Genomic DNA, 13,457 nt, shown 5'->3' with positions numbered 1-13,457 from the left:
AAGAATAAGATTTCAGCTGTGAAAACTAGGGACAGAGTTAGAATAATCGTAGCTTATTTCAAAAGCTATTTCTTCTTCTTTTCTACTGGATGTACTGAATAAAGCTGGGGAGGGGAGAGGAGAGGCATTCAGAGGGGAGCATTCAGAAGGAACGCAAGGAAGAATTAGCACATTTGTAATGTGTAATATTTCTCGGAGGGAAGGTCTTTAAAATATCTCCAAATGTAGTCTCTTTGTTGTGGTCCATGACAGCAGCTAGCTGCAGGAGTGCCGATAGCGTGTGTTCTACTCTCCAGGGCTGTCATGGGGTTTGCTGGGCTGATGTCTCGCATTTCTGCTCTCCCCTGCAGGGAGTTCTTGTATTGGCTGTTGTAGTAATACAGAGCACAGCGATGAATACACCATTAGAAACACAAACAATGAATCACATTGCCTGGGGTTTTTCCCCCCTGTGAAGGAGTAGGCTGGGTAGTTCAGATTCTGGGATCCATTACCTATCTTCATCTAAGTCAAAAGGTTCCTTCTGGTTTGGACTAGATGATCTCCAGAGGTCCCTTCCAACCCTGGCCATTCTGTGATTCTTGGAGCCTTGATTCTTCTTGCTCATGTGATGGAGATAGGGCAGTTGGGATTCCCACCTGAGTACCCCTCTGTGTAGCTCTTTCAATTTTGGGATCTTGTTGCTCCCTGTTAGGAAGCAACAAAGATAAAAGGGAGGCTTCTTCTAGCTGTATAACTCAAAGCTGTCACAGGCTGTTTCCAGGAAACCAGGAACCTCAACCAATACTTACTTTGCAGACCATCAGGACTATGTTCTGTCTTCAAGTTGTGCAGTCCACATGTATAGTCACACTGTCCCTTTATCAAGAACGGAAGATGTTTTACTCTGTAATGCGCAGTGGTATCTCAGTCTCTCTAGCGGGCAGCTTAACTTCTGTGAATTCGAGAGACACGGTTATACTGTATGGTGAGTCACAGTGCTCCAGAAAAAGACATTTCTCTTGATAACAGGGTTTACTTCACGTTTTTCTCATGATCTGATTCTCCTTTGATTACGTGGCTTCTCGCTGCTTCTATGTCGTCTTGTTTTACTCTTTACCCGCAAGACCTACAAACATCCTTTTCTGGTCAAGGGGTCACGTCCCATTTATATAGCCCTGTACCAAGTGCGTCTGCAGTTTCAGCGAAGGAAAATGTTCAGTTTGCAGGTCCTACAGCCCCAGGTCAGAAAGGAAAAGCTGAAATACCTCCAGATACTTTCTCGGGAAGGCAGATGTGTGCTCACAATCCGTGGCGCTAAGACCTATTACGATGACCAGTGCTTTCTTAACCGTGCTGGGCATCTCCAGTGCATGTCTGGCACCACATACCCAATCCTCATGCTTAGAAACGTCATTGTTGGCTGCCTCACCTAACTGAAATGCCGGGGCTTGGCATAAGATTGGTATCTTTTGTATTGCGTTGAGGAAGCTGTGAGAAATGGAGAAACGTCAAACCAAAATGGATGCAGGCAGGTAAAATGTGAGAGCGCCCTCTGTCCATACTGTAAAAGTAGGAGAAAAAAAAAAAAATATTTGCTGCTAGCGCCAGAGAGAGAGAGAGAGAGAGAGTGTGTGCGCGCATGTGCGCACGCAGCGTGCATCTCGGAGGGGGGATTTCTAAAGAAGCTGATTTTTCTCATCCAGTGTGGTTGGTGGAGGTTTGGATCTAGGTGATATCACGCACTGAGATAATAACAGTAATCTCAATTACTGTAGCAGCAGTCATGTTAAAGAGCTGCTTTCTCCTAAACTCTGCATGGAGTCAGCCCATTATCCAAACAAGTATTCTGGACTTTATCGCCCTCCTCTTTCAGTTTGATTTGTCACTACATTTTCCCATTAGGCTGAAGATATAGGATATCTGGATGAGCAGATCATGGCTTTGCACACGGAGATTGTAGAGCTTCAGAAGAGTCCATATGCAAGGCGCCAAGGAGAGGTCATGGAGAGCTTGTAAGTCCTTTGCTGATTGATTTTTTTTATTTATTGATTTTTTTTATTGCACGTAAATGGATTTTGTGTATTTTGGTGTTGGGGGGGTTGGTTTTTGGTGTTTTTTGGGGTTTTTTTTCCCCTCTATTGGTGGACCCATCAGCACTTTCAAAATGCATTCCTTGCTTTTTGCGAGTACAGAGTCATTTGCTATCGGTTTCAGATCACTTTGCTGGTAAAAGGGAAGATCCCACCACTTGTGGCTCTATGTTCCTCATTCTTCTTGAAGTTCTAAGGATCGCTTTACAGCACTATGACGCAGAATGCACAATGGCTAGACCTGAGGAAACATGGAAAACGCAGCTAGGGAGGACGGGATGCTTCTCTGTCACTGACTATGTAACTTCATCTTAGAAGAGGATGGGCCTAAGAGATATCTTGGTCTAAACTGAAAAATGCAGAGGATTTCTTGTTGCATTGGAGAAGAGTGAATTTTATAGTGTTGAGTGAGAAAATTATGAGATCATTGTAAAATCCTGTTAAATATCTTCAGTGTGTTTTCAATGCAAGGATAATTAATAACTCATGGATACTTCAGTATTTGGAGACATGAATATTTTATTTTTAAAAAATGTATTAAAATGTGAAAGAGCTAAGTGGTGTGACTGATCTTAAGACGACCTCGGAAGCGATTATTTTAGTTCGGGCTGTTGCTGAGAGCACAAGTGGCAATTATAAAAGCGAGAGATCAAATACCCACCAAGATCGAATAGCTGCTAAATTTGTTGTTAATAACAGCTCTTCTGAATGACTGAATATTCTGGGAGGAAACATGCCTGTTCCTGGCATGTTCTCCTGCCTCCCTCTTTGCAGAGCGAGATCAGCTGAGTTGCTTTTCATCCACGTGTAGTTGCAGGAGCAGCAGAACTGGTGCTCAGGGGAGGAAATGGTGGAATGGAGAAACCACCTCTTGCAGCAGTAGCCTGCATTCAGAGCAGCTTAAGCTAATCATGAACCCACCTCCTAAAATATTATTTTTAAGCACTTTGACCGTGGCAAACCCAAGGCTGCTTCAGCTTAAAGCAAGGTGCTTAAACTGTGCCCTAAGCTGTTGATTATTCTGGTCTAAAGCTACTCCTGTTAACGAGGAGTGAAGTGGAGAGCAGATAGAGTCTCCTGCTCTTTAGTTTTTGGAGCTGTGGCAAAGCATACTGCAGAGCAGTAGCTTAAGGTTTGATGTACACAGCCACCAGACACACATTACGTGATCACAGCTCAATGCCAACTGTATCCTGGGCTGCGTCGGAAGTAGTATGGCCAGCAGGGTGAGGGAGGTGATTCTGCCCCTCTACTCCGCTCTGCTGAGACCCCACCTGCAGGACTGCCTCCAGCTCTGGAGCCCCCAACATAGGAAAGACGTGGAACTGTTGGAGCGGGGCCAGAGGCGGCCACAAAGATGATCTGAGGGCTGGAGCACCTCTGCTATGAGGAGAGGCTGAGAGAGTTGGGGCTGTTCAGCCTGGAGCAGAGAAGGCTCTGGGGAGACCTTATAGCGGCCTTTCAGTACCTAAAGGGGCTCCAGGAGAGCTGGGGAAGGACTTTTTACAAGGGCACGTAGTTCTAGGACAAGGGGGAATGGCTTCAGACTGGAAGAGGGGAGATTTAGATTAGATATTAGGAAGAAATTTTTTGATTTGGTGGTGGTGGTCAGGCACTGGAAGAGGTTGCCCCGAGAAGCTGTGGCTGCCCCATCCCTGGAGGTGTTCAAGGCCAGGTTGGATGGGGCTTTGAGCGACCTGGGCTGGGGGGAGGTGTCCCTGCCCAGGGCAGGGGTGTGACTAGATGATCTTCAAGGTCCCTTCCAACCTAAACCATTCTATGATTCTGTGGATCCTGGGTGATGTCTCAGATTTACCTGATGGTGCTAGATGCTAATGTTCTCTTTTTCCCAGTGCAGTGGGAGTAAAGAGCACGTCTACCCCTATCCTTGGCTGAGGCAGGAGTTTCAAGATGGATAACTATACGGCACGCTAGAAATAATTGGGGTGATCTAAGGGCAGCTAAGAGAAAGAAGAGGCCTGGTGAAGGCCCCTAAGCAGAGTTAGAACTGGCTAAACAGCTGCTTGTTTCTGGCAGACTTTTGATTTAAAACGGTGAAGATTTGTTCAAGGGTGGAAGCTTCAGTGTTTGGCTGCTTTTGAAATAGTTGAAAGGAGTAACATTTATTTAATGGGAAGAAGAGAAATGCTGTCCTCTTGTTTGTGATGCAGCTGTCTCTTTCCATTTGCAGATTATCAATAAAATTCAGGCAAAAAATGCAGAACAGGAACAAGAATTTCTTGGGCGACTGTGCAGAAGTACCTATAGTTACAAAAATGAAGTTTCATAATTAAGGATACCACAGAAAGAAAACACGGCTGAGCCACATGAAAATTTGAAACTGAAAATAATCTCTAATTGGTACGGTTATCTGAGAAGAAAATGCATAATCTGGAGGAAAAGAGAGAGAGCTTTCAGGGAAGAGTTGGTTTCCATCACAGAAAGACCATCCCTGTGTTCCAAATGTCATACTTGTATGCTAGCTATAGAGGAAGGTGGCAGCTCCAGTGTTCAGCAAGTCATAACTTAGTTGCAGTGCTTTTTTTCTTGAGTCACCTGCTTGTTGATCCATGTATGAATAATTTTCTTCTTTTTAAAGGGAACAGAGAGCCATAGACCTGTACAAGCAGTTAAAAACAAGACCTCCAGGTATGGAAGGGGATGGTTGAAAGACTGTTTCACACTCGGACCCCGTGACCAGTTTTTCTGAACTCAAACCCAGAAAATACTATTTAGGAAAAGGCAAATTATTCTATTGAAGTTAATGAGTCCTAGGGCATACCTTAAGATGATTTCTTTTTGCTGAGCCTAGAGCTCTCCCAAATTCTGTAGTCGTGTTCCTCAGCCATGGGCTTGTCTTTTGGTTTTCAGTCAGTCTTGGAGCGTCTGCCCTGAGCACGTGTCTGCCTTCTGGCATTCTCTACGTTTCTTCTTGCCCCCAGTACTATTGCTTTACTCCCTCCAGACATGGGAAGAACTGATGTTCCTCTGTCATCCTTCCAACCCAAGGGCAGTCTCTTTTCTAACCCTCTCCTCGTCTCTCTTAATTATAGTGGATAGAGCCCCATGTTTGGGGGTTATTATGTTCTGAACATAGTAACTGGTGAGCGGAAAGATTTAGTTACTCGTGCATTTGGCAACTTCCTTCAGTCCTTGTTGAAGGCAGTATCTAGACAGCAAGAGTGGGTGGAATTATATACATTAACTGTGGAGAGAAGAGACATTGAGGAGAAGCTGTGCCTCCTGAGAGATTGTGAGAGACTTTAACATGTTTCACTGTCTTTCAGTTTGTTTGGTTGCACTCATTAAGTCAACTCCCTTCTTGACTCTGGGCGTTTGTGTCCGGAGTGGCTCCTTGCTGAAGGAGCCACATTTTACTAATGTGGTGATTGATGGCCCTTCCAGATCATGCCTACAGTGACAGCACGGACATGGTGAAGATTATCGTGCAGACAGTACAGAGCCAAGACCGAGTTCTCAAGGAGCTGTTTGGCCATCTCAGGTACTTTATGCAGGGGGGAAAAAAACCAAACAAACAAATGCAACTTGCAGCATTTGTAGCTTTGTAGCCAGAGAGGAGAGCGAAAACCGTGGAGACCGGAGCCCAAAAGCTCCATCCACAGGTATATGTTTCTAATAGCAATATTAATTCCGCTCCTTTCTGTTTGCATTGATTTTTCCACTTACTTTTTAAAAAGTGTGTAGCTAATAGGGAAGGGGAAGAGAATGCAATGGCTTGTACTGTTAGCATCCAAGAGTTCACTTCAAAATGAGACAAATTCTGCCAATGTTGAGGTTGGGAAAAACCTTGCGGAAAAATCTTGTGGAAAAACAGAAATAGCATAACAGCTGAGCAGATATCACAGTGATTTGTTCATTAATTCATTAATTCTTCAAGTAGCTCTGAAAAAATGTCAGTATGCCGGTCTCCGTAGTCGGCAAAGCATGATTTAGTGTTATTTTCAGGTGTGGCTTATGCTTAGTAGATCCCATAAAGAAAGTTGTTAGCTGTGATATGGTCGGTGCACAGAGACCAACACAGACCAGAGAAGATGACTAAAAAGATGACGGTTGAGTTGCCGTGCTGTCCCTTGTCATCAGGATCAATTTTTGCATTTCAAATAAGAAGAGCATATATTGTGGGTATTAACAGTAGTGTCATCTACCTGTTTTTTTTGAGTCTTAACTGGACTGGGAAAAGTCCAGGGGACCCTCCAGTCTTGCAGCTGTCGTGGTGCTGTGCTAAGAGAAAGGGATATTCTCACAGATTTTTTTTTTCTTGATTCCCAAGGGGAGGCTTTTGGTTTTGCCAGAACATATTGCCATACAAACAGGAAAGTAACTTTTGTGTTTGGTTTTTATTGCAGCAAGCTCTTGGGCTGTAAGCAGAAGATCATTGACTTGCTTCCGAAGATTGAAGTGGCTCTAAATAACATCAAGGAAGCTGACAACTCAGTGATGCAGATGCAGGGCAAAAGACAAAGGGAGATATGGCATTTATTGAAAATTGCTTGTGTAAGTAGTTTTTGGACTATTCGTTTGCTCTTTTTTCCAGTGGAGGAGCCAGGAGACATCAAACGAAACTCTGAAGAGACCAAAAACGGAAAACTTCCACACAATAGTTGATTTTTTAATTTTTTTTTTTTTACTGTGGAGAAGGGAAGTTTGAGATGCTAAAATTTGACACAAATCATAGAACAGCTTGTGTTGGAAGGGAACTTTAAAGGTCATCTAGTCCAACCTCCCCTGCAATAAGCAGAGACATCTTCAACTAGATTAGGTTGCTCAGAGCCCCGTCCAACCTGGCCTTGAATGTTTCCATCTACCCTCTTTCTGGGCAACCTGTTCCAGTCTTTCACCACCTTTGTAAACAAATTTCTTCCTAATATCTAATCTAAATCTTCCCTCTTTTAGTTTAAAGGTATTACCCCTCGTCCTATCGCAACAGGTCCTGCTAATAAGTTTGTCCCCATCTTTCCTGTAGGCCCCTTTTAAGTACTGAAAGGCTGCTATAAAGTCTCCCCGGAGCCTTCTCTTCTCCAGGCTGAACAACCCCAACTCTCTCAGCCTCTCCTCACAGCAGAGGTGCTCCAGCTGTCTGATCATTTTTGTGGCCCTCCTCTGGACCCGCTACAACAGGTCCACGTCCAGAGCTGGATGCAGTCCTGCAGGTGGGGTCTCAGCAGAGCGGAGTAGAGGAGGACAATCACCTCCCTTGACCTGCTGGCTACGCTGTTTTTGAAGGTTGGCCTTCTAGGCTGCGATTGCACATTGCCAGCTCATGACCAGCTTTTCATCCTCCAGTCCCCCCAAGTCCTTCTCAGCAGGGCTGCTCTCAATCCCTCCACCCCCCAGCCTGTATTGATACCAGGGGTCACCCCAACCCAGCTGCAGGGCCCTGCACTTGGCCTCGTTCAACCTCGTGAGGTTCACACAGGCCCACTTCTCAAGCCTGTCCAGATCCCTCTGGATGGCATCCCGTCCCTGAGGCGTGTTAGCCACGCCACTCAGCTTGGTGTCATCTGCAAACTTGCTGGGGGTGCACTCGATCCCTCTGTCCGTCTCTTTGACAAAGATACTGAATAGTACTGGCCCCAGTACAGACCCCTGAGGGACACCACTTGTCATGCATCTCCATCTGGACATTGAGCTGTTGACCACTACCCTCTGGATGCGACCATCCGACGAATTCTTCATCCACCAAGCAGTACACCCATCAAATCCATATCTCTCCGATTTAGAGAGAAGGGTATTGTGGGGGACCATGTCAGAGGCCCTACAGAAGTCCACATAGTCGACAGCTGTAGCTCTTCCGTTGTCCATTGATGCAGTCACTCCATCATAGAAGGCCACTAGGTTGGTCAGACAGGACTTGCCCTTGGTGAAACTATGCTGGCTGTCTCGAATCACCTCCCTGTCCTCCATGTGCATTCAGAGACAGCTCTGCACATTCTTTTTCTTGATGTAGATGGCAATGCCTCTGCCCCTCCTTCCTCGCCTGTCCCTTCTGAACAGCCTGTAGCTAACGATAGCTGCGCTCCAGTCATGGAATTCATCCAACCAGGTTTCAGTAATGGCAACTAGGTTGTATCTTTCTAGCAGCATGGTGGCTTCCAACTGCCTCTGTTTGTTGCCCATGCTATGTGCCCTGGGATAGGCGAACTTCAGCCTGATGTGTTAAACCTAGCGTGATATTAGTGCTGCAAAAGTGAAGTGGGTCCTTTCCTGCTTAGTTTAAGGTGTTCTAAGACTACGCTGCATTTTCTGCATCAGTTACAGGGACTCCAGCTGAAGCAATCTCCTGATTTCCACATGCGTAGGTCAGCATAGGAAACATGTATGTCTTTCCCTCCGTCAGGAGAGTTGCTGCTGTGCGTGACTTGGTTTAGGACGTGGCACTGCCTCCTAATTCTTCAGTGTAGAAGACACGCCACGTACAACACAGGTGACTTGCATGCAGAGGCATTTGCAAAACTGTGGAGGGTTGTATCAGCTGACTTGCCAGCCACAGGCATGGCCTACATTGTGCGTATGTGTTACAGATAGTGCTTACGTTTAATTGCAAGTTTTGCATACAAAAGAATTAAGCCTGACTAAATTCTTCCTTTGTCCATCACAGCAGATCAATTTCTTTCTTTTTTTTTTTCTTTAGACTCAGAGCTCTTCTCGATCGCTGGTAAGCTCCAGCCTGGAAGGGACAGCCTCAACTCCAGCAGCCACGTGGCTGCCGCAGAGCTCCTCAGGGAACGTACCTCACCCTCTGTCATCTATGGCAACTCCTGAAGATGGGTAAGACCCGTTTGGAAAGGAAGCCGCTGCAGAGAAGTCACTGTGGCTATTTGGCATGCACGCACTTTGAAATCCTGTCCTCTGCCACTGGCGTCTCCAGTGCTGCGGGGGCCTGAGGGGCATGTCTTCACCACGTCCTATGTGGTGGGTTTTGGATATGCTGGGCAGGGAGAGTTCTGGAAGGTTAGACTGTCTCTGAAGGCAACATAGTTCAACTCCTGACTGGAGTTTTAGTAACTTACCTCTGGTCATACCACAGCAAAGTGCAGCAATGAGATTTTGAGCCAAAAATGCAGTTTCTTTTCATGTCCAGGTTCTGGTGCAATTCCCAGGTAAATCGGGCCATGTTTAGTGCTTCTTACAGCTTCAGTTATTTTAAAGATTCTTAATTCAAATGGAGGCTGAAGTCGGGGTCAGTACTAAGCAATCCATCTGCTTCAATAGCTGCTGGTTGGGGTTTTTTTATCCTTCCAAAAAATGTTTCAGTAGCTCATATGTTACTAATGCAGTAAAAAAATTCAGGAATTAGGTTGAATTCTTTATTCAGAAACCTCCGCTTTCTGGTCCTGAGCAAGTTCCACAGACCACTTTCAGCTAAAGCACGGTGCTATTCATTTTTTGCATGTTACGTTATTCTGTCTTAGGGTTGGATTTGGTTATTAAGGCCCTCTCTCTCAGCCAGTCCTCGCTGAGTAAGGAAGTTGTCAGGAGCTGAGGGGTTTTTTTAGTCTTCGCTTCATTAGTAATTTTACTTCCAGTCAGCATAACAGAAGGGAAGGCGCCCCTCAAGGACTGCTCAGCCCTCAAGCCGCAGCAGCGCTGGTTTTGTGGGTGCTGGGGCAGGGCTGGTGAACACTGGCATCAAACCATTCGGCCATCTCTTTCTTTTGGGTGGTCAGGGTTATGGCTAGGTTCTGAAGATACACATCTTCTAAGCAGGCTTTTGCTGGAAGTCAGTTGATTTTTTGGCAACCCTGAGCAACCTTTTCCCGTTCCTCTTTTCTGTCTGCTGCTGTGGGGCAATTTTCGCCTCTGAGTAATGTGGGGTGATCGCCTTCTAATAGGTGCTTTCCTGAGCAAGGTGCTTTTGGATCGCCTCATAGCTCCTCTTCAAATCAGGACTTCAGTGTATGAGGCACTGTACAAAGAGCCAAGAGCTCCACGTTATGTGGAGCGGGCAGTGATTGCGTGCCCCTCGCACTCATCTCACTTCCTCGGTTCTGTAAAGGCTGAGTTTCAGCACGGTTTGTGCAGTTTCTCTGTAGGGAAGGAGTGCAAATCCACGCTTCCAGGGTGGGGATCTGCAGGATGCCACCTCAAGGCATGTTTTTATGCTGTACAAGGTAGCTCCTACAACTACAGAGAACTATAAATCATTTTTTTGGGTTGTTTGGGTTTTGTTTGTTTGGTTTTTTTATCCCCCCAGGGCAGAGCTTTTTGACATTGGTGTTACTTTGTGTTTTAAATGCGTCATCTTCTGCCTTCCCTTCCCTGCAGGGAAAATTTTGTCCATGTGATAGAAGAGAATCTGAATTACCTTGAACTCTTTAGCAGTATTTTGCAGGAGGCAAGACAGGAGCAGAACAACAGCATGATGGTAAGTCTGTTGATGTATCTCCGAGGACCTGATTTTTAAGAGCTGCAGGCGGGTCCTCTGGGGGTGTGGAGAACCCCTTAAACGGGGTCATTTGTGATGATGTGAATCACTGTAGCTGGCATGTGATGTCTGTCATCCCTCCTGGACTCCGCCGACATGCCGGTTGTTATGGAAGGTAGCACTTGGCGCTAGTGTCAGCCGAGCGGTGTGTGTGGTGGAGTGGGCTGTTCTGTGGGACCCCCTGGCTGGCAGAGCTTGCTTGGAACGCTGGTTGCGTTCTCAACTGGGAAAGTCCTGGTTTGTGTCCCTGCACCGGAGTGAGCAGGGTTCTACATTTACAGAGCCCTTTCCCGATCGTTAACTGACGCTCTCCTTAGGGCAGAAGGGGGGCTTTAGAGAGTCCTGAGAAGGTTCTTTGCACAAATTGGTATTTGAAATAGCAAGAAATGACAAAAGTAAATAATGATAACCCAGACATTTCGACACAATCTGAAACTCGTCCTGAACTCCTAATGGAGGCCAGGAAGTTAGTGCTCAAAAGAGCCCAGTTACCAGGAGAATTACATGCACTACAGAATACCCGTCTTTGAGAAGAGGCTCTCAGCTAATTTGGGGGGCTGTATTGTAGAAGAACCTGTATAAATATAATCAGAAAAGGACAATTAGGCATGTAGATTGACCTGTTTATAATAGATGAGCTTCTGTTAGCACGAGAATGTCTCACACATTTATTGCAGCCCTGTAAAGTCAGAGATCCACTCATGTGCTGTAACTTGGATTTTCAAAAAGCTTCTTAAAGGCCTCTTTAGGGATAACTTCCATTCCCATGGGATGAAAAAGTTGAAGCTGTTTACCAGTTGTAAATGCAGAAGTAACAAGGAACAAGGTTGAGGAAATGGAGGTGGTTGAGGAAATGGAGCTCTTAAAAACATTTTAATTCACAAACCTTTTCATGTTCTAATGTTTATGAATAATAGTAAACAGTGAACCGAGTGTTTACTAGAGTTACTCAGTTATTTGGGATGGTGAAATGAAAACTTATTAGCGGGAGTTGCAGATGACACTATAATAGCAAGGGATTGAGCAGTATGAATGGGGAAACGAAATCAGCTACTGATTAAGGCAAAGTAATTATGTTAGTGAGGAAAACAGCCTTAGTTATGCATACGCTGGTCTTCACCATTGGCTGATGAACGTTTTGTTTGTCTTTGTTCAGTTCCGACAGGGTTGGTATCAGTTGTGTAATACAATCTTCTCTCTTGTCTTGTCTCCTTGCTGTGGCTGGAGACGAGAGAGAAGCCATATGACTGGCTTCTTACCTCTTAATCATCCACGTCTCTGTCATCTCCTGTATCTCATTCCAAGCTGCAGCTTCTGTCTCTGGCATGTTTTAGCCCAGAAAGATTATTCATTGTTGTGGAATCACGCTCTGCAGATCAGCACCTGTTTTGTTGTGTTTGGTTTCCATCCCCTTTTCCTTGCATCAGGGGACAGAAGTTAAGCAACAGGAAAGCAGCAGAAAATGGGATTTGTCCTTTTCATTTCACTTGGGAGGAAAAAACAGAGGAAAAAAGAATGAATAACTATAAGAACCTTTTCTCTATACTTGCATGCATTTGACTTGGAGCCTGCCTTTCTTTTTCATTTGTGTTCTTGCCCTACCAGTACGTCCCATGGTGCACTAGGAACCCGGGCGGTAGCTTTTGAGCAGGTACAAAATATAATTTCCAAAGCGAGTGCAGTCTGTGTCATGCCTGAGCACTGCAATAAGTAGGGGAGATTTTGTATCAGGGCAAACGGTGTGAAATTGTGTGGTGAAATTGTGAGATTGCTTTTCAGCTGTTAGATCAACATCAGAATTGTCTAGGTTGGAAGGGACCTTTAAGATCGAGTCCAATCATAAACCTAACACTGCCAAAACTGCCACTAAACCACATCCCTAAGCACCACGTCTACCCATCTTTTAAATACCTCCAGGAATGGTGATTCTACCACTTCCCTGGGGAGCCTGTTCCAATGCTCGATAGCCCTTTTGGTGAAGAAATTTTTGCTAATATCCGATGTAAACCTCCCCTGGTGCAACTTGAGGCCATTTCCTCTTGTCCTATCACTTGTTCCGTGGGAGAAGAGACTGATTGACTGCCTGCTCCCCGCCCTGCCTCGCTACCCCCTCCTTTCAGGTAGTTGTAGAGAGCGAGAAGGTCTCCCCTCAGCCTCCTTTTCTCCAGACCAAACACCCCCAGTTCCCTCAGCTGCTGCTCATGAGACTTGTGCTCCAGACCCCCTCACAAACTTCATTGCCCTTCTCTGGACACGCTCCAGCACCTCAGTGTCTTTCTTGTAAGTGAGGGACCCAAAACTGAACACAGTATCTGAGGTGGGGCCTCACCAGTGCCGAGTACAGGGGGACAGTCACTTCCCTGGTCCTGCTGGCCACCTATTCCTGATACAGGCTAGGATGTCATTGGCTGCCTTGGCCACCTGGGCACACTGCTGGCTCATACTCAGTATGATGTTGACCGGCACCCCAAGTCCTTGATTCTTTGAGAAGAGAGAGATGCTGAGCATCCTTTTGTCACCACCTTGGAAATGTGAATTCAGTCGGCTGTTTTCCTGCACTTCAGTTGTTTCCTTGCTTCTTCTTTCAGAGTTTTGATTGGAGCTGGCTGAAATAGCCGAAGGAGCTGATGTGCTGCTACCTGCAAAGTGCCTTCGTGCTGCTGGGTGCCTTGGCAGCCTTTGACGTGAGGAGCTGGAGGGGACTGATGATCCATCACCTTGTGTTTTGTAAACCGTAGCGGAGTTGATTACAAAGGTGGTGGGCAGTAGCAGATACGCCGTTGGCTGGTGCCGAGTTGGGCTTTCCACTAAACAAGTAACGCGCTTGTTGGAGACATGTCTGCGGTGGGCCGTGTCCCCCCCCAGAACCTTTCCTGGCAACGAAGGGAGGAGAGAGAAGGGTTGGCGCCTGCCTCAGGGCTGGGGGCCTCCCCCCCCTC

At 46.0% G+C, this 13,457-nt stretch overlaps 1 protein-coding gene across 1 annotated transcript in view; it reads left to right on the top strand.

Annotated features, from left to right (window-relative positions):
- Positions 1-13,161, top strand: part of CHUK (conserved helix-loop-helix ubiquitous kinase) — a 33,407-nt gene extending 20,246 nt beyond the window's left edge. Inside the window, exons 14-20 of the mRNA XM_009881757.1 lie at positions 1,885-1,994; positions 4,672-4,721; positions 5,478-5,574; positions 6,440-6,587; positions 8,725-8,861; positions 10,359-10,458; positions 13,107-13,161. Of these exons, the coding sequence (XP_009880059.1) occupies positions 1,885-1,994; positions 4,672-4,721; positions 5,478-5,574; positions 6,440-6,587; positions 8,725-8,861; positions 10,359-10,458; positions 13,107-13,133 (669 nt within the window). The 3' untranslated portion in view covers positions 13,134-13,161. The remainder of the gene's footprint in view (positions 1-1,884; positions 1,995-4,671; positions 4,722-5,477; positions 5,575-6,439; positions 6,588-8,724; positions 8,862-10,358; positions 10,459-13,106) is intronic.
- Positions 13,162-13,457: the final 296 nt, after the last annotated feature.

This window comes from Charadrius vociferus, unplaced genomic scaffold (genome assembly GCF_000708025.1).
Source record: "Charadrius vociferus isolate BGI_N301 unplaced genomic scaffold, ASM70802v2 scaffold390, whole genome shotgun sequence".
Lineage (NCBI taxonomy): Eukaryota > Metazoa > Chordata > Aves > Charadriiformes > Charadriidae > Charadrius > Charadrius vociferus.
This window is presented reverse-complemented; position numbering and strand designations above follow the sequence as displayed.